This window comes from Lynx canadensis, chromosome D3 (genome assembly GCF_007474595.2).
Source record: "Lynx canadensis isolate LIC74 chromosome D3, mLynCan4.pri.v2, whole genome shotgun sequence".
Lineage (NCBI taxonomy): Eukaryota > Metazoa > Chordata > Mammalia > Carnivora > Felidae > Lynx > Lynx canadensis.
This window is the reverse complement of record NC_044314.2, coordinates 65,446,915-65,468,936: the sequence shown is the minus strand read 5'-3', so window position 1 is coordinate 65,468,936 and position 22,022 is coordinate 65,446,915. Positions and strand designations below refer to the sequence as shown.

Sequence of the window (22,022 nt, the reverse complement as noted above, 5' to 3'; positions counted from 1 at the left end):
GATGCTGTGGGCCTCTGGGGTGACTCAGCTGTTGCTCGTCTCTCCCTGCTGTTGCTCAGTGCACCACTTCAACCTCGGCCGGAGGATCCCCGGCTTTGATTATGGCCCAGATGGGTTCGGCACCGGCCTCACGCCCCTACACCTTTCTGACGATGGAGAAGGCGGCACGTTCCACTTCCACGACCCTCCTCCTCCCTACACCGCATACAAGTACCCAGACATCGACCAGCCTGATGATCCACCGCCGCCCTATGAGGCCTCCATTAACCCCGACAGCATGTTCTACGACCCTGCAGGTGCTTCCCTCCCAGGGACAGGGAGCAGCACATCACTGGCCATCCTCTGTTTGCAGCCAGAGGCTCACTGGTCCTCCTCCCCAGTACACAGGACCCTGAACCTCCACTTCTTCCTTGGCCTTCTGCTTCTTTTTGACTTTCCATTTAAGGTGGAACCACCTGTTGGTGGGCAGGCTCTTCCCAGGGTTGTACATGCAGATGACCGTGGGCAGTGGCCATGCTGCCCCTTGCCTTCCTCCCATGAACACCTGTTAGCAAGCAGCCCTTGGGGCACACTCAGCTGGGCAGTATGGAGAGATGGGGAGCCGGGTGTTGGCGGTTGTGGGGATAGGACTGGCCCAGGTCTTCCAGGTGCCTGCCCAGAGCCAACTGCTGGGTCACAAAGACACATGTGCATATGTGGTAATTGTTAGAGATGCCTTTGTGACATTCCTTCCTGTCTGTGAAATGGGAAGAAAGCACTGGTTCTGTGATGTTGGCCTTACTGCTTAAGTCTTTTGTCCATCTGCTCCTGTGGAAGATCATTCCTCACAGGTCTGTGTAGCACAGAGGGAATGCCAGTTTCCTCACCATTGCCCAGCTTGTTCCTGTCCCTGATGTGCAGCTCAGGTGTCCCATCCCGTTTGCCTACATGTTAATACCCTCTAACATACACACAACCCCCTGCAGTATGACAGCAGGCAGTGCCCCACTCCTTGCACTCCTTGCCTGGCTCCTTGCACACCCACACAGCACAGCAGAATGTGTGTCGTGGGGCCAGCGCCGCTGTGTTTTTGGGCCTGTTTACTAGTACTGCTTCTCTATGGTGTGCAGGCAAGACCTGGATTTGACCCCTGCACACACAGTTTGTCTCAGTCTGCCGTCCAGGGGGTCGGGGTAGAACAGGCTCCTGCCAGGGATGCTGCTGGAGGGCAGCGGGTCCCAGATGGCTGCATGGAGCAGGCTGTGAGGGAGCAGTTGCTCCCTGGGGCAGGTAACAGGACTGCTGAGGCTGGGGGGGGAGCCAGCCAGGAAACAGGGGCCCCCATGCCTTGAGCTTTTGGAGAAAGCCGGAATAAGGAGCAGGCACGCTGAAAGGAATGGGCTGCCACAGAGCCTCCCTCAAACCAGAGATTTCTACAGACCCCGGTAAGGTTTGTGGAGCTGTCTGCTCTGGTCCTGTCTTCTGCATTCTCATCCCCATATTCCAGCCACAGCACCTTTTCTGGGGGCTGTGTCCCCTGTGCTGCCTGCCCACATCCAGCCCAGTAACTCCCTTGTGTCACGTGAGCCCTGCTTCAACCTCCAACAAGTCTGAGAGGACTTTCCCTCTCCCCCAACTTTGTTCTGCGGACTCTGTCAAAGCCTGTTCCTCCATATCACATTGCCATGGCTTGCTCACGACTGTACCCCTGCGCCTTGCACCGGGCCAGGTGGCAAAAGTGGGGGGTGAGCACAGCTTCCCCCTCCTCCCGCCACCACGGGAGCATTCAGGCAGGAGAAGTAGCCCCTGGTTCTGTGCAGCCCACCATCTTCCCCCGTGCCAGGCCTGCCATCCTGCTGACTCCCTTTTGTCTCCCTGCAGACGACGATGCCTTTGAGCCAGCAGAGGCCAGGCCACCAACCCCAGGAGATGGTGGCGGTGAAGGTGCATCACCCCGGCGCCTGGAGCACCCTGTGCCTGCCACAGGGGCCTCTCTGGCAGACCTGGAAGACTCAGCCGACAGCAGCAGTGCCCTGCTTGTGCCCCCTGACCCTACCCAGAGTGGGAGCACCCCAGCAACAGAGGCGCTGCCAGGGGGCGGCCGCCACAGCCGCAGTTCCCTCAATACCGTGGTGTAGAGGATGGCCCAGCCCACGGCCCCAATGGGCAGAGAGCACCTTTTTGCTGACAAGAAAACACTGATCCCTGTGGGAGATTTGAGGGGCCCCCAAGTGAGTCTGGACCCAGCTGCACTGCCGCACACCTGCTGACGGCGTGCATGTACGAGTAGAGACCACACCGACCTCCCGCGGGACAAACACCTGCACCGAGTCTCCTTGAGGGCTCCAAAAACATGCTTAGCTTTGGGTCCCTGTCTTTTTCTTTCCAAATGGCAGAAGAATGACGAAGTTTGTTCAGACCACACGTTTCAGAAGTAGGGAACAAAGAAGGCACTGTGGGCACGGGTGGGAGTCAGACCACACCTGGCTTTGGTGGGCCTGCTCGCTGCAGCATGCCGTCCAGAGGAGCCTGCCAGCCAGCCACTGAGCCCTGGGGCTGCCACGTGTACCTCGCTAGCCACTGTTCAGGAGGAGCACTTCCAGGCACCACTGTGTGTGTGGACTGTCAGTATAGTCTGGGTGGTTGGTCTGCCTCAGGGTAGATGCCCTTTGAGGTTACTATAGTGGCCGCTCTGAGGATACCCCCCAGCCCAGCCATGAACATCAAGGGTGACCCTACCCTGGGTTGGGGGCTGGCCTGGGCCTCTGGTGCCCAAGACCCTCAGAGGGGGTCTTGGAAGGAAGTTGAACTCTCCAGTCTGTCTTTCAAGCTGGGTCTCTGTGAACCCCAGTTCTGTGCCAGGGGGCCCTGGCCCTACCCTGTCATTTTTCTCCCCAGCATTGCTGTGCATGGCTCCCTCAAGAGGCAACCCTGGAGCTGGGCCAAGGCCCCTAGCCACGCATGAGTGTCCTGGCCCTGGATCCTCCTTTGGGGGTTGGGGGCTAAGCCAGCCAGTCCGCTACCCTCTGGAGCCCCCCACTCCTATTGAATTTGCTCGTGGGTCTGGTCTGCCCCCCCCACCCTATCTTGTTTGTGCCATAAAGGGTTGTTTCTTTGGGGGGAGGGGTGGCTGAAATTAATGCCCTGGGCTGTGTCCATCTCTTGAAAGTCCACTTGCACACCACCACCACTGAGCCGAGTGCCCAGTGGCCGCATGCCACCTTCCCATCCTCAGCAGCTTGGGGTGCTGGGTTCCCTGCCCAGGGGCCTTTTGACCAAGGGACCCTGTTGCCTGCTCCTGGGCAGTGGTCTTGTCTCCTGACACGGGGCTTTTAGCATTTCTGAGGTTTGGAGATTAAGCGGGTTCTGTGCGATTTTTAGCACATCCATATCTTTTCTACGTTGAATGTCTGGACCTTTTCTTTCTGTGTGTACGCGTGTGTCTGTGTGTGTGTGTACATCTGTGTCCAAGTTTTGCAGGTGGTGGCGGTATGCCAGAATTCGGCCTCGGGGCCCCAGTTTCCCAGGCCAGCCATGGCATCTTTGGCGGCACTGAGGTGTGGCCAGGTCTGCACCTCTGCCCCTTGGCTGAGAGCATGGAGCCCTGCTCCTGGTCCCCCTTGTAGCTCTTCCAGACCAGCATGCAGTGACAGGAGGGTTGACTAGAAGTGGGTGTTTCTGTGGTGCTTTGTGGTGACAGACCTCGGTGGCACAGTCCAGTCCTAGGCATGTTCTCACACTCTCCCATTGGAAACCCATTGTGTTCTTCCAGTATGGAATGAGATTTTTGAGTTTCCCCACAGAACTGTCATCCCTTGAGCCGGCCAGAGGTGTGAATTTTGAACTGCCTGTCTAGGCTCGCAGGATCCAGCGTGCTGAAGGCAGGACTCAGGCGGGCTGCATGCCAAACAGGCCTGAGCTCCCCTTGCCATAGGGCTGATCCTTCAAGAATACACCCTGGGCACGTGTGCCCCACGTTGGCTGCTGAAGACAAAGCAGGAAGTGTGTTGTGCCTCCAGCGTGCTGGGCTCAGGGGAGCCGAGGTCTAGAGCAGCAGCCACAGGTCTTACTGGTGCCAGGTGAGTGTCCTGAGCGTGTCTGCTTTGGAGTGACTATCCCAGCGGAGCACATAGGGGCCTGACTTCAACAGCCGAGAGTCCTTCACAGCTCCCCTGTCTCTGGCCCAGACCTCAGAACCATGTGTTGAGGACAGGGCAGTTGGCACAAGATGTCTGGGACTGGGGAGCTCCCTTTGGGGACTGAAGGACTGCTGGGGCCGATCAGGCATGCAGGAGGCATTGAGGAGGTGGCCTGAAGTATGGTGGGCCTGCTTCTGGACTGGCCAGGGTTCTGTCCCAGCACCAGGGTGCTCAGCCCACTGGGGTCCTTGGGCTGCACAGAGGCCTGCATGCCGTGTGTGCAGGAGCTGGTGCCTAGGAGTGAGCTCTGCTGGAGGGCGGTTGTGAGGGAAACAAGGTGGGGGAGCCGGGGTCTGCCTGGCTGCCCTTGGCCTCCTGTCCAATTGCCGCCCTTTGTTAAGTTCTAACTGCTCCAGGGTCTGATGAAGAATCCCAAGGCCAACCCGAGCTGAGACTCTTGTGCTCCTGTGATTGACTGGGCTCCCAGAGGTACAGGCCAGGCTCTTGGGAGGGGCCTCTTCCCCCAGGACCCGACTTACCTGGTGGAGGAAGGAGTCGATACTGTACATTGTCTCGATGCCTGTTTTTTATGTTCTCCTTTCACTAAGGGTTTTAGTTTGGGTTTATTTTTGGTTGGGTTGGCACTAATCCTTTTCTTAAGATGCTGTGAGAACCATTTCATCCAAATGCCAAATAAATTTGTGTTCTGGAAGAGGCGTGGTCAGTCTTTGATGTGACCTAAGTTGCGATGGGAGACTCCAGCCAGGGTGGCTGAGATGGGTGGATGGAGGAGTTGGGGCATCTAGGTGAGCCAGGCTGGGGTGCAGGGCTCCAAGATGCCCCACTGACCATGGTCCTTTCAATAATTTCCCAGTCTGTGATGGAGGAACAAAAGGGTGTCCAGGGGACTCAACCTCAGGTGGGTCCTTGTGCTTACCTTCCTAACCCAGCGTCCTGGCAGTCAGCTCCAGCCTGGGCAGGGGGATCCTGGGGGCCTGACAGGCGAGGGGCCAGGGTTAAAAAAGGAACAGGGAGTCCCTTGGTGTGGATAGGAGCTTCGAGGACATTCATCCCTCATGAACATACCTGCTAGGGTGGTGGTGGGGGTCCTGGGTGCCGTCAGCACTGCTGACCGCACCCCTTCCCCAAAGTGGGGAGAGCCTGACCCTCTGGGGATTGGAGAAAGACACCTCACTCCCCCCAGCCCACCCCATCTCCCTTCACATCACTGGCCCAATTATGCTCACATCCACAGGCACACACATGCTGGGTAAAGAGCTTTCCAGTGTTGCTTTCTCTCCCAGCTACACCAAGAGGCAGCAAAATCAGCTCCACTTGCCAGGAGAATGAATTGAGGGGCTGAGGCTCAGGCCACAGCCTGGAGTCAGAGCCTCAGGAGCTGCTGGGGAAGCCTGAAGTGTCCCCACCAGGCTGGTGCGGGGCAGAGTGGGAGAGCTGTGGCTTCCCAAAGACCTGTTGGTGGAGTAATCCCCCAAAGGAGGGCCTTTTCCCAGGTGTGCAGGGCGGCGTGGGGGGGGGTGGGGGAGACACCTATACAAGAGAGCCTATGGTCTTTGGGAGGTCCCAGGCCCACAACAGAAGGGAAATACACCCTCCCCACCCCAGCCTCAAAAGTCAAGGGCGCTGGGATTCAAAGTGCCCTCCCCTTTCATTTCCATCCTTACTTGGTGGCCTTGGCATGTCACTCCTGGCCCCCAGCCTGTTTCCTCCTCTTTAAGTGGGCATAATAGCGCCTCCCCCCAATTAATTGGGGGAGTCTGTTTAAAGTGTTTTGCTCCGGTAAATGCCAGCGATTGTTGCTGGAACACAGCCGCGGCCCTGGGATCAGAGCATGTGCCTGGTGATCTCAGACCTCTGTCTTCTCTGCTGGTGGCCCTGCCTGGACACCGCCCCCTCTGACCCTCTCTGCAGTGGCCTGCCAGAGAGCCCACAAGACTTAGCCACGCCCCTAAGCCCACCCCACTAATAAACAGCTGCCTAGCCTGCCCCACAGTTCTCTGGCACTTTCCAGTCCTCTGGAGTCACAGTGGCTGCTGCACCATGCGGTCTCCAGGCTTTGCACTCGCCTTCCTCACCGTGCCACTGGTGGTGCGCGGGGACTCAGAGGGTGAGCACCTGGACCCTGCCCATCTCGAATTCTACCCTTCTCGAATCTACCCTCCCTTGCAGCTCCCCCTTCTCCCTGTAAAGCTCTGCCACTGGGGGGTTTCTTTGGGGGAGGAGATGTTGGGGTCTTAGGAGAGGAGGAGCCCCATTCTTGTATGGAGCTCAGAGAGAGCCCAGATTGCTGTCCCTCATCTCAGTTCCCTGTCCACTGTCCGCAGGCACCTGGTGCTACGACTCCCAGGACCCAAAGTGTGGTGAGGACAGAGTGTCATGTGAGGCTATATGGTATCAGTCTTTGTCCTGTGGCCACTAGACAGTCTGATGCTAGCATGAACCAAAAGCAGTGTGCATGCCAAGCTTCTCTGGTTTCTGCAGGTTTGTGTCTGGAGTCCTGGGCCACAATGGCTGTCTGGGTACCAGGCAGCATGCGTGTGACGCACCCCCCCATGCCTGTGTGTCTGTGTTTGTTGCTGGTGTGATCTCCAGTCCTGGCATGTGTGCCAAGCTGTTCATATAAGTGGGGACTGTAAGGCTGTCAGCATGGTCAGCCCATGTGTGAGCAAGTGATACATGTCCCCAGTGTGGGTGTGTGACTGTCGTGCCAGGAGACCCTTCCATCCCCATTCCCTGTGGGGCATTCTAGCTGCAGGTGACTGTGTGTCAGAGTATGGCCCAGACCAGGTGGTGCCTACCTACGTGAGAGTGTTACAAACATTATGGCCAGGCTAGGTCGGGGTACGTGTGGCAGTTGTGACCTGTCCAGGTGTGTGGGTGAGCAGGAAGGAGCTTCCTGAGGCTGGGCGATTCTCTAGGTATGTGCAGGAGGGAGGGAGAGAGGCACTGCCTTCCTCTGTGTATCCCCAAGTTGTCCCCCGAGCCCCCCCCCCCACATATCCCTGACCTTGTTCCCTCAGGCCCCACCCACTGGAAGGAGATGGCCCCTGCCTGTGGGGGCCCAGCCCAGTCCCCCATCAACATTGACCTTCACTTGGTTCAGCGGGACCCCACCCTGGGACCCTTCATCTTACAGGGCTACAACACAGCACCTCCAGGCCCGTGGACCCTGGAGAATGATGGCCATACAGGTCAGTACCCTACAGCCAGGATCCCCACAGACACAAGCTGAAACCCACCTTGGAGTGAGAACTACCCCCCAACACACCCATAAGGATAAAAATCTCCACAAAGAGCACAGGAACATCCATACTCGCTGGTAGACACCCCCAACAGGGGTCATGAACCCCCACATACAGGTGTCAGGATCCCCCTAACAATAGCAATCAGCCATTGCCCCCGAGGACCAGAAGTCGGGACATTCCCAGAAGTCAGAGCCCCTCACAGCACCTCGGAAGTCATCACAGCCCCCCAGTATCACACACAGCTGTGGTGGGTCAAAACTCCCACCACAGGAGGGCCACCCTCTTCTCCCCCTCATTGCAGGGTAGGTTTTTTCCACTGCCATCTGCTGACCACCAGAGGACCTATTCCATGGAAGCCCGGCCAGGGAGCAGACTAGCCCAAAGGGGCCCTGTGCTGGCACTCTGTGCCCTAACAGCACAAGGGCAAGCGGGTGGAGGGAAAGAGTGTCATGTGCTCCTTTACCCCCAGTGCTGCTCCACATAGACGCTGGCCCACAGAGCCACCTGGAGATTCGGGGCGCCGGGCTGCCACTGCCTGCCTACCGCGCACTGCAGCTGCACTTCCACTGGGGGGGCCCTGGTCGAGCAGGTTCAGAGCACAGCCTGGATGGGCAGCGCCGCCCCATGGAGGTGGGCTTGGGTAGGGGGTAGGGTGGTAGGTGTGCCCTGTGGAAGGAGCAGCTGGTACCTCTCACGGTCTGTGCCTCTCCAGATGCACGTGGTCCACATGAACACGAGGTACCAGAGCATGGGGGAAGCTCGAGGTCACCCCGATGGGCTGGCTGTGCTGGCGGTGCTGTTAGTGGTGAGGGAGAGGTTGTGCAACTCCTGGCAGTGAGGGAGGGACAGAGGAGTTCTGTGACTCCTTGTGCTTCCCAGAAAGGGGGTCTGCAAAGGGAGCAGAGTGGGCCTGTAGAGTTTTGGTGGGGCTGTTGGGGGAGTCTGTACGGTTTATAGGATTTAAAGGGTTCTGTGGGAGGATGGGGCCAAGGAGAGGTACCGGGTCTGCAGGGTCAGTGGGGAGGGAGGGTGACCCTTCCCCCAGCAGATCTCCAAGCTGCCCCCACTGGGAGCCTACCCCCATCCCACTTACAGTCTCCTCTAGACCTCTCCCCACCTCAGATTTCCCCTTTGGAGACCCACCCATTCAGAGCCCTTCTCACTTGGAGCCCCCTCCCCAGGAGCAGGACACTGACAACGCCAACTTCTCCGTCCTGGTATCCAGCCTGAAGAACGTGTCTGAGCGCGGTGAGGAGCCACGGGGTCGCACCCAGGGCGTGGGGTTAGCTGGGGGCCAGGGGGGGCGGCTGGGCACAAGGAGGCCGATTGCAATCCCACCTCCCCTCCCTGGCCCAGGAGTCTCTGTGAATCTGGCCTCCACCTTCCCGCTGTCCTCGCTGCTGCCGGGCGCCTCAGGCCTCTCGCGCTACTACCGCTACTCGGGGTCGCTAACCACGCCTGGCTGCCAGCCTGCGGTTGTCTGGACTGTCTTCGAGGACGCGGTACCCATCGGGCGCTCACAGGTGGGGCCCCCACCCTTTCCACTGGGCAGCTCTGCCCTCTTCCCTCCCTCCCGCAGCCCCGGCCCACGTCTTAACCTGTCTCTGCTCCGAGCCCTCAGGTGGCCCAGTTCCAGACCATGCTCCAGGCTGGGCTCCCCGGCTCTCACCCTGCACCACTCACCGAGAACTTCCGCCCGCAGCAGCCTCTCGGGGGTCGCAGGATCTCGGCCTCTCCAGGTGCCTCCATCCACGCAGCAGCCTCGGCGCCCGCCCCAACCCTAGCCCGTGTGCACGCGGCTCTGCTGGGCCTGTGGCTCTGGCAGAGCCCCTAGGAACCAGATTCGACCCCTTCCCGCAATAAACGATACACAGAGTGACCTTGGCCTCACATATTTTGCGGGGGTGGGGTGGGAATACACTACCTCTCCCACGGAGGCGAGATTCCTGCCTGAATTCCACTGAGGCCTCAGTGTGCCTGCCATACAACAGGGGACCCCTGAGCGACCCTCCCCCACCCCATCACAGCCAGTCCCATACCTGTATCCAGAACACACACACCTCCCCAGATCCCTCTGATCCCCCATTTCCAAGGAGAAAAACTAGCAGGTCTTGGAAACGCCACCTGTTAAAGTCTAATACTACATTTTATTTAAAAAAAAAAAAAAAAAAAACAAGCTGGCTGACCCCAGGACACTGTGCGCTATTAAATGATGACTTCAACTGACGTTTCCGAAGCCAGGAGGTGAGAAGCTACCGGTTCCAGGCTCTGCTGCAGGCTGTGCTAGGTGGGGTGGGTCCTGGTGACAAGGACAGCTAGTGAAGGGCTCTCTGTGCAAGGTGAAACCACTCCCCGGTGACACTGGGAAGTTAGGCTATGGAACCTGAGTGTAGGGTGACACTTTCTGGAGAGACAGTGGTGTCCAGGTGTCTGCCTGTGGTGAGGCTAAGTGAAAGGTTAAGTGTCCTTGGTGTCACTGTCCATAACGAAGCTAAGAGTCCCAAGAACATTGACTAGATGCCACTGTGCCCAGGCAATGTTGTCCAGTAAGAGTTTGGGTCTGTCAGCAGAGTGAAGCTGGCCAGGGACTAGCTGTGGTCCAGTTGATGCCCTGCAGACTGCGGTTGTATATCCAGGCGGCATTGCCCTGGGTGAGTCTGTGTCCAGGTAACAATGTCCCAGCAGCCCACATGTCCCTAACATCTATTGAGTAGTGTGTGGGTCACACACTATATCAGTGTCTGGAGGCCCAGCCTCCAGCCCAAGACCCTTAATACAAAACAAATACAGACAAAAACCTGTAACACCCTCCCCTGAGAAAGACCCTTGGGCTCTCCCGGAGGCTCTCTGGGAGGCTGCCACATCCCTGGCCCAGACCCTTCTGCAGCTCTAAGGCCAGAAAGGTATCCACCCCTCTTCCAGCCCCCGACTCAGTCTCCAGCGAAGATCACTGACTGCGCGGAGGCTCTCCGCACTCCCCAGACGTGACCCCCGACAGTCCTCAGCTTTGGCGCGTCCCGCCACCCACACCCTAATGCTGGAGCGCTAGCAGACGGCTTCTGAGGACCCTTCTCCATCTACAAGGGTGGTGTATCTGTCCATATAAATAGATAGGAGGAGGGCACTTCCTGCACCTGGTCGCGGCTACCCTCGGCAGGGCAGCCCTCAATCCCCGCCGCCCTGCGGGGCCCCTGGCGGCAGCGGCGTCTTCTTGAAGTTCTTCCGGGCCAGGGCCCGGTTCGCGCTGCCGTCGGCAGGGCCGTCCGGTGCGTCGTCGGCGTGCCTCGCGACCGTGGCCAGGGCGTTCATGGTGCCCAGCGCTCGCAGCAGGGTCGGGCCGCGGGGCGCGGCGCGGGGGACTGCGCGGGGCTCCCGGCGGGCGGACCGCGGCGGGGGCGGCAGCAGTGCGCGCAGGGCGTCCAGCTCGGCACGCAGCTCCGCGCGCAGCGCCTCGAGCCCCGCGCCCAGCTCCGCGCGCACTGCCGCCAGGCCCTCCTGAAGCCGCCGCTCGCTCACCTCCAGGACGCCCGCCGGGTAGGTGGCCCCGCCGCGCGGCTCCCCGCACACAGAGCACACCGAGCCGCTGCTGCGCGCGTCCGCTCGCTCCCCTGCCCCCGGCGCCCGCGCCTCCCCCGCCGCAGCCCCTGCCCGCTCCACCAGCCGCAGCAGCCGGGGTGCGTCGGCCCGCGCCGCCGCCTCGGCCCGGATCTGGCCCCGCAGGCGAGCCAGGCGGCCCGGGGCGCGGGCTTCTTCAGGGCCTGGCCCGTTGGGCTGCGGTCCGTTGTCCCGCCGGCGGCCAGCGGCCCGTCGCAGCGCCTCGCTCGCGCCGTACACACTGCGCGCCTGGGCCCACGGGCGCCCGGGTTCCACCGCCATCCGTGCCGCAGCCGCCACCGCCACCGGCGCTGGGCCTGGCCGGGAGCTCCAGCCCGCAGCCTAGCGACCGCTGCGGCCCCGGCGACGCTCCGTGGAGAGGGCCCCCGGGATGGCTGTGGGAATGACTGAGGTCTCGTGGGGGTGGGGGTGGGGGGCGGGCAATCTGGCCTGGGCCCGGGGAACTCCGACAGGGCGAGAGGGGGTGGTAGATGGAGCGCCAGGGAACGCGGGTGTGTGGGCAATGCAGGCAGCCTTGAGTGTGCTAGACCTGCTCAGGGGGACTGTGCTGTCGGTGGGTCCAGCGTGGGTCGAGGAGCTTGGACCGGCTTTAGGACAGGAGGTGACAGGACGTGGAATGAAGGCTGCAGAAGCCTAGGCGCCCAGACCAGAGTCAGGAAACAGGCTCACACCATATACTCCAAACTACTGTCCTGATCACAGTCAGGGGAAGGCAGGTGTGGTTATGGACCCACCTGTCCCCAGTCCTCCTCTCTGGCTAGGGCCACCACCTCCATACTATAGTTCAGGCCCCCCACCCCCACCCCCCACAGCTGCAGGAATCCATCCTCCTCACAGGTACCTCCATTCAAGCCCTTCCTGGTCTGGGTATCTCCCTGCTGAGCCCCAGTCCTCAGGAAGCCACTGGATGACCTGGCCCACCCCACACTATTCTGGCCATGTCTTCTTTTACCTGCTCTAATCCAACAACCTCCACCCCTCTGGGCCTTTGCTCAGGCCGTTTCTTTGCTGGGAATGCCCCCCGCCACACACACACACACACACACACACACACACACACACACACCATATACCTGGCAGCTCCCACTCATCCCACTTCTGCAGGGCAGCCTTCTTTGGCCACCCCAGCTTCCAGCAGGTGACTCAGGCCCCACACCCACAGCCTGTTTAAATGGCTCTCTGTTCTCTGTCCACCTGGATTCACAGTAGGGGCCCTGAGCACAGGACGACTAGGTCACTTAGTTCCCAGAGATACTAAACATGCCAGATGTTGGATGCAGGAGTAAATGAGTGAATGAGTCTGGGGCTGAGCATCCTGGGTGGGGCAGGGCCATTACCACCCACCCTAGTCAGCCAACGCACCTCCTCAGGCCTGGCATTCAAGACCCTCATGGTCACCTGTGCTGGCTTTTCTGTCCCTGCCACCTTTTCCATTGTGTGGGAGCTCCTCACTACTGCACTCCAGTCTTTCTCACCCTGGTGCCTTCACACATGCTGCCTGTGTCCATCACAGGGTCATGGGCAGTGCACTGTGGGCCCCTCTGGAGGGCAGTATCCCTCTACCCTGCATGTTGTTCTCACTGAACTCTAGGGGCTAGTTAGGACTCCGGGTGCCCTGGGAGCCTCCCCAGTGAATTGTGGGGAGGGAGGGTCTGGCGTGGGTCCTGGCTGGGCTGGGAGGGAGATGGCAAGGCAGCCACTGGGACCTGTGTCCCTAGATCCCACAGGGGCCTAGCCTCTATGCAGCTCTGTGCCTGTGTGTGTGTGTGTGTGTGTGTGTGTGTGTGTGATTGAGGATGCTGCCAACCCTGTTCTTTGGCAGTCCTGGCCCTGGCCACCATGAATGCTCCTAGATCCCCTCTATTCATTCATTCATTCATTCATTCATTCATTCATTCGTTTGTTGATTGCAGCCTGTCTCTCTGGAAGGTACAAGGAGAGGTGAGAATTTGGCACTCTGTCAACCCCAGACAACCCCCCCCCCATTCCTGCTGAGTCACCGGGCTCCCTGGGACCTCTAGCATCTGTTTCTGCTGGTCCCTAGAGCCTCGTTAACGATACTCTTGCCCTCCTCCCCTTAGTAATTAAAATACTGCAGGCCAAAATACCCTGGATTCCTTCCCCAGGCCTGCTAGAGTCAAGCTGTGTGACCCAGGGGCTCTGCCTTCTCTGAGCCTCACCTATGAAATGAAGGAGACCCCTAAGATCCCTGGGAGGGGACAGCAGGAGGGCTGGAAAAGGCTGGGGAGAGCAGAGGTAGACAGACTCCAGATTTGTGATGTGGTATGAGAGCCAGGAAGGGCAGAGCTGGGCTGCCTGGGGAGACAGGGGCTATGAGGTTTTCCCTGACTGTTGAGGCTGATGGAGAGATGTGATATGAACAAAGCCTTTGCTGCGGCGAGGAGTTCATGATCCTACAGGTGCTGCAGGATGAGGTCATGGCTGGTGGTAGAGTCCCAGAGTCAGGTTGTGAAGCATGACAGATTGCACAGGAGCAAGTGTAGAGTGGGAAGGGAGGCCCCAGGGACCCCGACGAGCCCTGAGGAGGGCTGCAAAGGTATTGGTGAGGAGTGAACAGGCAGCTGTGGTCAACATGACCCTGAAGCCCCTGAGGTCAAATCCAGCAATGGTCAAGAAATAGGTTGTGGTGGGGCGCCTGGGTGGCTCAGTCGGTTAAGCGGCCGACTTCGGCTCAGGTCATGATCTCGCGGTCCGTGAGTTCGAGCCCCACGTCGGGCTCTGTGCTGACAGCTCAGAGCCTGGAGCCTGTTTCAGATTCTGTGTCTCCATCTCTCTGACCCTCCCCCGCTCATGCTCTGTCTGTCTCTGTTCAAAAATAAATAAACGTTAAAAAAAAAAATTAAAAAAAAAAAAAAGAAATAGGTTGTGGAGACCCCAGCCCGAGCTTCATGGGGGGAGGGGCCAGCAGAAGCTGAAGATTAGAGGTGGGGGAATAGGTTGGGGAGCCCTTGCCCCAGGCTGGTTGGTCAGAACAGAGGTAGCTTCAGAAGGAATGGGCCAAGAAGGGACAAAGCTGCTGAGCCAAGGGGACCAGCACACAGGCCTGCTTTCTGCTTCTGCTTTCTGGAATATCCTAATAGCCCAGCCTGCCCAGCTCCCTGCACTGTGCAGGGGCCCAGCTTCTTCCCCACTCTGGCCCTGTCTGTGTGCCTGGGCCAGGGGCCAGGTCTGCTGGGGGTGAGGAGGCTGGCTGTGACTGTGGGAACACCAGCTCCAAACACTGTCCCCATCTAGGTTCTGTGCATTCAAGTGGGCCCTTCTGCACAGGCAGAGTTGGGTGATTCGTGGGCTTTGCCACTTATTAACTCATTAATGGTTCGGGGCCCCTGCAAGGCCTGGGGAGGAGGGAAAACCCTGAGGCTCTGCCTCTGCCTGGAGAAAGGGGGGCGGCCTCCATGGGACTTAACTGCCGTCACCTTTACACTCTGTTGCCATTAAACCCTGGCAGCCACCCAGAGAAGAGGTTTTATTTTCCAAAGCCCGAGGACCAGGTGGCTTTGTATGTGGGAGGGGACCTGATGGCCTCAGAGGGGGCAGGGGAGCCTCACAGTCATCACGGGAGTGTCTAGAAATGCAGATGCCCAGGTCGCCCCCTCCCCTGACCCTGTTAGGTAGAACTGCTTCAAGGCAGGGTGGTATTTGTCTTTTTCCACCACTGTCTTCACACCAAGTTCTGGCCCATCTTGGGTCTCAGTGAAGGGGGCACATGGAAATGCAGGTGGGGATCCGTGAAGCTGGCTCTGAGGGTCTGTGTGGGGAGGGAGACCCCTGAGCCACCAGCCATCCTGGGAGGAAAAGGGGTTAGCTTTGGAGCTGGTCCTGGAAGGGGCAGTGCAGGCACAGGGTCCAGGGTGTGGGCTGCTACTTTCCTTTCTGGTCACAGACCCTGGGCCTCAACATAGACTCCAGAACATAGGTGCCCACCCATTCTCTACTCCAGCTATGGTGCTTGCTCTAGGAGCCAGACTGACTAGGCCTTTGGCTATGAGCAAGCAAGGCCAGCTTGGCTGGGACCTGGACCTTGGGCCCAGGGCACTTAGGAAGGGAAGGCCGTGGTGCCTTTTTGGCCCCCAAAGTGCAGGCCATGTAGTAGAGGTTCAGTGGACTAAGCCAGCAGGTCTGGCTTGGGCCATTGTTCAAGACACCATTCTGGGCTGGTTTGTTCTGCCTTATGGGTCCCTGGTGGCCCTATTGCCTCGCCTCAGTGTTCCCCTTATCAGAGCCCAGGTAGAGTCTTTCCTGGCCAGGAGATGGTGAGGGTGTCAGAGGTGACAGATGTTGGGAGGTGTGCAGGCACCATGGGAGGCCTGTAGCCTAAAGGGCAGATCCGTCTACTCTGGGGCCCTGCTGCCCAGACCCTTGAGCTGCAGCTGTCTCCTCATTTAAAGAAGGGGCCAGAGGGTCCGGGGCTTCCTGTGGGGACTGGACTTGGGCACACTTTGCCCCTGAACACCCGCTGGCTACCAGGCCCTGGAACTGTGCCTTGGCCTGCTGGTGGCTCTGGCTACCTAGACATTCCCTAGGAACTGTCCTGGGGCAAGTGGCTCTGCAGGGGACAACTCATTACCCAGTAATGACCTTGTCTGACCTCAGTAATGGCTCATTACCTGGTAATGACCTTGTTTGCCTCATCCTGGCGTCAGCAGCCCTAGAATGTCTGGCCTGGGTTGGCTCTGACAAGTCAAGACCGTGGCCTTCAACCTCCCAACTTGCCCCAGATGGGGCATCAGGCCTGCCAGCATCTGTGTGCCCTGCAGGCCCAGGCTTGGCTTCCAGTGGGAAAATTCTGGGTTCCTGACCCTACCCCCACCTCAGCTACACAACCTGGGCAGGTGAGCCCTTTAACCTCTGTGCCTCACTCACCCACAGGTGGGGCAAGAGGGTCCTCATGGGGCAGTGAGGCGGGCTGCCTCTAAGGGACACTCTCTGCTCACACAGGGCCCCTCAGGGGCTCCCCTTCTGCCAGCTGGCTGGGGGCTCCAGTCAGGGCTATCCTCACAACAACTGGCCCCTGGGATGGCCCCTCATCTTGCCATTCCTGGTATAGGAGACTATGAGGGGGGTCTGAGGGGTGGGTCAGCCTGCTCCATCAGGGTCCCCTCCACCCCCTGTGGCCAAAGGTCACTTTTCTGTCCTCATCTTTGATCTTTTAGCAGCACTGACACAACTGGCTATGCCCTTCTCATGCCCTCCTGGTGACCCCAGACCCCGGCAGACACCTCTCACTCCCATGCCATCCCCCTGGACTCCCATACCCCCACCTGCCTCACTTCTCCAAGCCTCAGGTTTCGCCCTTGCCTTCTCAGTGGGAGCCCTTAGCCTTCTGGTTAAGACGCGCCTCTGCCCAACATGAGCTCCCACGTCACTCCTGCAGAGCCTGGGGTCCTGTGTGCCCCCAGGGTTTGGACCGGCCCCTCAGTGATCTGCTTCCTCTTGTCCACCCAGCCAGCATCCCACCTCCAGGCCATGCACGTCCTGCTCCCTCAGCCTCAGGTCCCAATTTACACAGCCTCCTAGAAAGGCCTTCCCTGACCCGGGGGCCCTTCTCCATGCTACCCTTGCATCTGTCTAGCTGGCACTCACCAAGCTTTTCAGTTCCACCTGGAATGTTGGGTCTCTGGTCTCTATCTTTCTTTGGGTTTGACTTCCAAGAGGGCAGGGGACACCCTTGCATCCTCAAGGTCCAGAAAATTGCCTGGCACAGTGGGCACAGCATAAATCCACTATCAGTGAGTAAAGGTGTCTGTACTGGGATTGGCTTTGAGTAAGCACTCAGTGTTGGCTTTATTATTTCCAGGCCTGCAGGGCTAGGGGTGCTCATGGCAGTGCCAGCTGTCAGGGCTGGCTGTGTCTCTAGTGTTCCCTGTCCAGGACAGGGTCCTTGCTCAGCTCAATCCTAGGGCCTGGAGTTGGCCCTGGCCAGGCTCTCTGCCCTCACCTTCCACATACAGAGGCTGTGTCCCACTTCTGTGGCATGGTGGGATGGCAGGGGAGGGGATAGGGAGCATATAAGTGGGGGGTTTGCTGTTGGGGAGCAGGCCTGGGACACATAGGGGGAAGCAATTCAGGGTGCTATTCAAGCAGGGAGAGAGTGTCAGGGCAAGGAAGAGTTAGGGGAAACATGAGCTGGAGGGATGAACTGAAGGCAGTATGGGAGGGTGTATGTCACAGGAGAGGAGCCCTGGCTCCCCACCTACCCCACTGAACCCCCTCTGAATCCTTTCACAAGTCTAGCTGAGGGAGGGAGAAATGGGACTGTAGGTATAGACTACTTTCCAAGATTTGAACCGGGTCGTGTCTGACATTTATGTGTATCCTTGTAAGTAACACCCACATCAAGATCTTCCCCCCTACACCTTCCTGTCTCAAAATTAAGTTTGAAGGAAATAAATTTTTTCTTTATTATGTGTTTAATGTACTGTATAATAACACAAAATACCATGTAACGTATATACACTAAAAGCATCATAACAGAACAACTACTTGTGAATCAACTACCCAATCCAGGAATTGCTTCAGTACAAGTGACTCATCTCCTTGTCTCCAAAGGCACCTTCTGTCCTGAATTGTGTGTTTCCCTGGATTATATATATATATTTTTTTTTCATGTATGTACATTTTCATGTATATCATTTCATGTGTATACGTATAAACTTTGTGCCATTTCGTTTTGCTTGTATTTAAATGTCATAAAAATGACATTACACTGGGTGTGCTCTTCTGGTATTCATTACTAACATTACTTCTGAGATTCATTAGGTTGTGTGGTGTGGCGGTCATTCATTCTTTTTCACTGCTGTATAATATTTCAATTGATTTATCCATTCTCCTGTCAGTGGATATTTGAATCATTTGTGTTTTTTGCTATTAGTAACTGTACCTCTGTGGACATTTTTGTACCTGTCCCCTGGGACCCATAGACAAGAATTTCTCAAAGGAATGTATTGGAGAATGGACCTGGTGTAGTACCATGCAAATATTTGAGAAAATGCCAAATTGTTCATGAATACCCACCCTCACCAGCCACATGGGAGGATCTCTGTTGGTTCACAAGTATCTCACACTTGGCCCTGACAGGATTCTTGTATTTTGCCAATCAAGTGGGTATTAATTGATATTTCACTTTGTGCTTCCTTCATTACTGGTGAAGTTGTGCAACTTTTCATATGCTTATTTGCCATTTATGGTCCCAATTCTGTGAAATGCTTGTTCATGGCTTTTACCAGTTTTCCTATTGAGTTGTTTTGGGTTTCTTTTTTCTTATTGAATTATAGGTGTCTTATTTAATTCACTTAAAAAAATATTTATTTTTGAAAGAGTGAAAGCGGGGGAAGGGCAAAGAGGCACAGAGGATCTGAAGCGGGTTCTGTGCTGACAGGCTGACAGCAGCAAACCTGATATGGGGCTAATATGCACAAACTGCAAGATCATGACCTGAGCTGAAGTCAGACACTGAACTAAGCCACCCAGGTGCCCCTTAATTCATTTATTTTTGTCAAAATACGATTTGCAAATAGTATAGTGCGCATATCTTAGATGTACAGGTGTGTTTTTGTATTCATGTTCTCTCATTGTCTTAGTCTGTTCAGGCAGCTGTAACAAAATACCATAGAGCAGGTGGCTTATAAACAACAGAAATTTATCTCTCACAGTTCTGAGACTGGAAAATTTAAGATCAGGGTGCCAGCATGGTTGCCTTCGGACAAGGGCCCCCTTCTTGGTTCATAGCTCATGCTTTCTGCCTTGTTCTCACTTGGTGGAAGAGGCTAGAGATGTCTCTGGAGCTTCTTTTGTAAGGCACTAATCCTATTCATGAGGGCTCCCCCTTCATGACTTAAGCACCTCCCACAGACTTCACCCCCGTAATGCCATCACACTGGGGATTAAGATTTCAACATATGAATTTGGGGGCAGGGCACACAAATATTTAGACCATAGCATCCATGTAACTAACACCTAGATCAAGATGTACAACATTTATAGCACCCATAAGTCTCCCTCTCAGTCAGTACCCCCAAAAAGCAACTGCTTTTAAGTCAATAAACTTTAAGTATTTGGAATGCTCTTTTGTCTACTATGTGCATATGTGCAACTCTCTTTTCTATAGCAAATGGTTTTGGAACTTTCTTTGTGGTGGTGTTTGATGAACAGAAATTTTAAGCTTTAATATAATTATCAACCGTTTCTTTTATTGCTAGTGATTTTGTGTCTTGTTTAATAAAATTTTTCTTACCCAACAGCAATAAGATAGCATTCTATATTTTCATTTAAAAATTGAAAGTGTTGCTTTTAACATGTAGTCTCATATCTGTATAAAATTGATTTTTGTGTTCAGTGTGAGGTTGGAATTCAATCCTGCTTTTTTTCCATTTAGATAGTGGATTATCTCAGCAGTGTTTATTTGATGTACTACTTCTGTTATATGTACTTGGGTCTATTTTCAGGCTCTCTGGTTTGTTCTATTGGTCATTTTGTCTATCCCTGCATCACTATCAGCGTGTCTTAATTATTATAGTTCTATAAAATGTTTTGTTATCTGGTAAAACAAATCTTCCTATCCTATTTTTCTTCATGAATGTCTTGCTTTTCCATATACATTTTGAGTCAGCTGATCAAATTACACACATGTACACACCCACACTTGAAATTTTTATTGGAATCATATTAAATCTGTAGACCAATTTGGGACAGCTTTATAATACTGAATTCTCCAATCCACAAACATGTTATATTATCTCTCTCATTTAGGTCTTTTAAATATCTTTAAACTAAATTTTATAATTTTTCAATATAGTTTTGCATAATTTTTTCAGTGTTTTACTTTAGTTTCTGTTGTTATTGTAAATAGCATATTTTAAAATAGTATTTTCTACCTGCTGTATAATTAGTATATAAAAACTTAGCTTATTTTTATATCATAATATTATAGCCAGCTGCATTATTAAACTCTCCTGTTAGTTCTGGTAATATGTAAATTATTTTAGGCTTTGTAATAACAGTATAAAGGAGAGAAAATAGAGCTGTATGAAAGTTTTTGTATACTACTGAAATTAAATTGGTGCTGTATGATTGCTATAAATTAAGATGTGAATTATAATCCCCAAGGCAATCACTAAGAAAACAACTAAAATATTTGTGGTAAAAGAAACAAGACATTAGAAAATATCTGTTTAACATTAAAGAAGGCAATAATAGAACTGAGTAACAAAAACATACAGGATATAGAAAACAAATGGCAAGATGGCAAATGTAAGTTCTTCCTTATCTGTAATCTCATTAACTGTAAATGGATCAAACACTTCCATTAGAAGGCAAATATTGATAGAATGGATTTAAAAACATGATCCAACCATGTGTTGTCTCTAAGAGACTCAATTTAGGGGCACCAGAGTGGCCCAGTCAGTTGAGCATCTCTTAATTTCATCTCAGGTCATGATCCCAGGGTTGTGGGATCAAGCCCACGTTGGGGTCCATGCTGAGTGGGGAACCTGCTTAAGATTCTCTCTCTCTCTCGGGGCGCCTGGGTGGCGCAGTCGGTTAAGCGTCCGACTTCAGCCAGGTCACGATCTCGCGGTCTGTGAGTTCGAGCCCCGCGTCGGGCTCTGGGCTGATGGCTCAGAGCCTGGAGCCTGTTTCCGATTCTGTGTCTCCCTCTCTCTCTGCCCCTCCCCCGTTCATGCTCTGTCTCTCTCTGTCCCAAAAATAAATAAACGTTGAAAAAAAAATTAAAAAAAAAAAAGATTCTCTCTCTCTCTCTCTCTCTCAAATAATCCAAAAAAAAAAAAAAAAAAAAAAAAGGAGAGACTCAAATTAGATTCAAAGACACAAATAGGTTGCAAGGAAAAGTAGGAGGAAAAGATATTCCCTGCAAACATATAACCAAAAGAGAACTGAGTGGCTATACTAATATCAGGTAAAATAGACCTGAAGATAAAACTTGTTACTAGAGACAGGACATTATAGAATGATAAAAGAGTCAATCCATCAACAAGATGTAACCATTTCAAACATATAGACACACAATAAATACACCTAACAATAGGCACCCCCCCCCAAATACATGAAGCAAAATCTGACACAGTTGAAGGGAGAAATAGACAATTCAACAATAAGACTTAGAGATTTGACACCCCACTTTCAATAATGGACAAAATAACTGGACAGATCAGCAACGAAAGACTTGAAGGAGAATAGAAAGCAACTAAACATCACAGAAAACTATACAGTGCTCCACTCAGCAACAGCAAATGCATATCTTCTCATGTAGACATAGAACAGTCTCCAGGATAAACCATAAAACAAGGTTCCATACATTTAGAAGAAATTAAGTAGGGGCACCTGGGTGGCTCAGTTGGTTGAGTGGCTCTTGATTTTGGCTCAGGTCATAATTCCAAGATCATGGAATTGAGTCCCATGTTGGGTTCTGGGATGAGTGTGGAGCCTGATTAGGATTCTCTCTCTCTCTCTCTCTCTCTCTCTCTCTCTCCCTCCCTCCCCCACTCATTCTCTCTCTCTCTCAAATTAAAAAAAAAAAAAAGAAATGAAGTAATACAAAATATGTTCTCTGAACACAAAGGGATGGATTTAGAAATAAAACCCAGAAATTTGGAAAATTCACAAATATGTGGAAACTGAGTAACAAATTCCTACATACCCAGTTGGTCAGAGAAGAAATCACAAGGGAAATTAGAAAACATTTTGAGGTTAATTAAAATGAAAGTTCCAGATACCAAGACTTAATCAATGCAGCAAAAGCACTGTCTAGATAGAAATATATAGCTATAAGCACCTACATTAAAACAGAAGAAAGCTCTTTTTTTTAAGATTTAATTTTTAAGTAATCTCTACACCTAACGTGGGACTTGAACTTACAACCCTGAGATCAAGAGTCACACGCCCACTGGCTGAGCCAGTCAGGCACTCCCCCCCGCCAGCAGAAGACTTTTAAATCAGCAACACAAATTTCTACCTTATTAAACTAGAGAAATTAAATTCCAACTAA

At 54.3% G+C, this 22,022-nt stretch overlaps 3 protein-coding genes across 14 annotated transcripts in view; 2 read left to right on the top strand and 1 right to left on the bottom strand.

Moving 5' to 3' along the window:
• DGCR2 (DiGeorge syndrome critical region gene 2) overlaps positions 1–4,830 on the top strand; it is a 107,227-nt gene extending 102,397 nt beyond the window's left edge. For all 7 annotated transcript variants that reach the window (XM_030292507.1, XM_030292504.1, XM_030292503.1 and 4 more), the window contains 2 exons: positions 60–296; positions 1,861–4,830. In XM_030292507.1, the coding sequence (XP_030148367.1) occupies positions 60–296; positions 1,861–2,117 (494 nt within the window). In that variant the 3' untranslated portion in view covers positions 2,118–4,830. The remainder of the gene's footprint in view (positions 1–59; positions 297–1,860) is intronic.
• An 82-nt stretch (positions 4,831–4,912) lies between these two features.
• On the top strand, positions 4,913–9,513 carry LOC115498821 (carbonic anhydrase 15-like). Of its 6 annotated transcripts, XM_030292513.1 has the most exons (8): positions 4,913–6,246; positions 6,464–6,499; positions 7,160–7,330; positions 7,854–8,014; positions 8,097–8,189; positions 8,566–8,632; positions 8,741–8,907; positions 9,006–9,513. In XM_030292513.1, the coding sequence occupies exons 1-8, from the start codon at positions 6,180–6,182 to the stop codon at positions 9,216–9,218; spliced, it is 975 nt and encodes a 324-aa protein (XP_030148373.1). In that variant the 5' UTR covers positions 4,913–6,179; the 3' UTR covers positions 9,219–9,513. The 6 variants fall into 6 exon arrangements, with proteins under 6 accessions (XP_030148373.1, XP_030148370.1, XP_032451335.1 ...); XM_030292510.1 differs by having other exon boundaries at positions 8,741–9,513; XM_032595444.1 differs by having other exon boundaries at positions 4,913–6,620.
• A 1,036-nt stretch (positions 9,514–10,549) lies between these two features.
• Positions 10,550–11,260, bottom strand: LOC118517892 (protein FAM246B-like). Its single transcript, XM_036064315.1, has one exon. The coding sequence runs from the start codon at positions 11,258–11,260 to the stop codon at positions 10,550–10,552; it is 711 nt and encodes a 236-aa protein (XP_035920208.1).
• Between the last annotated feature and the right edge of the window lie 10,762 nt (positions 11,261–22,022).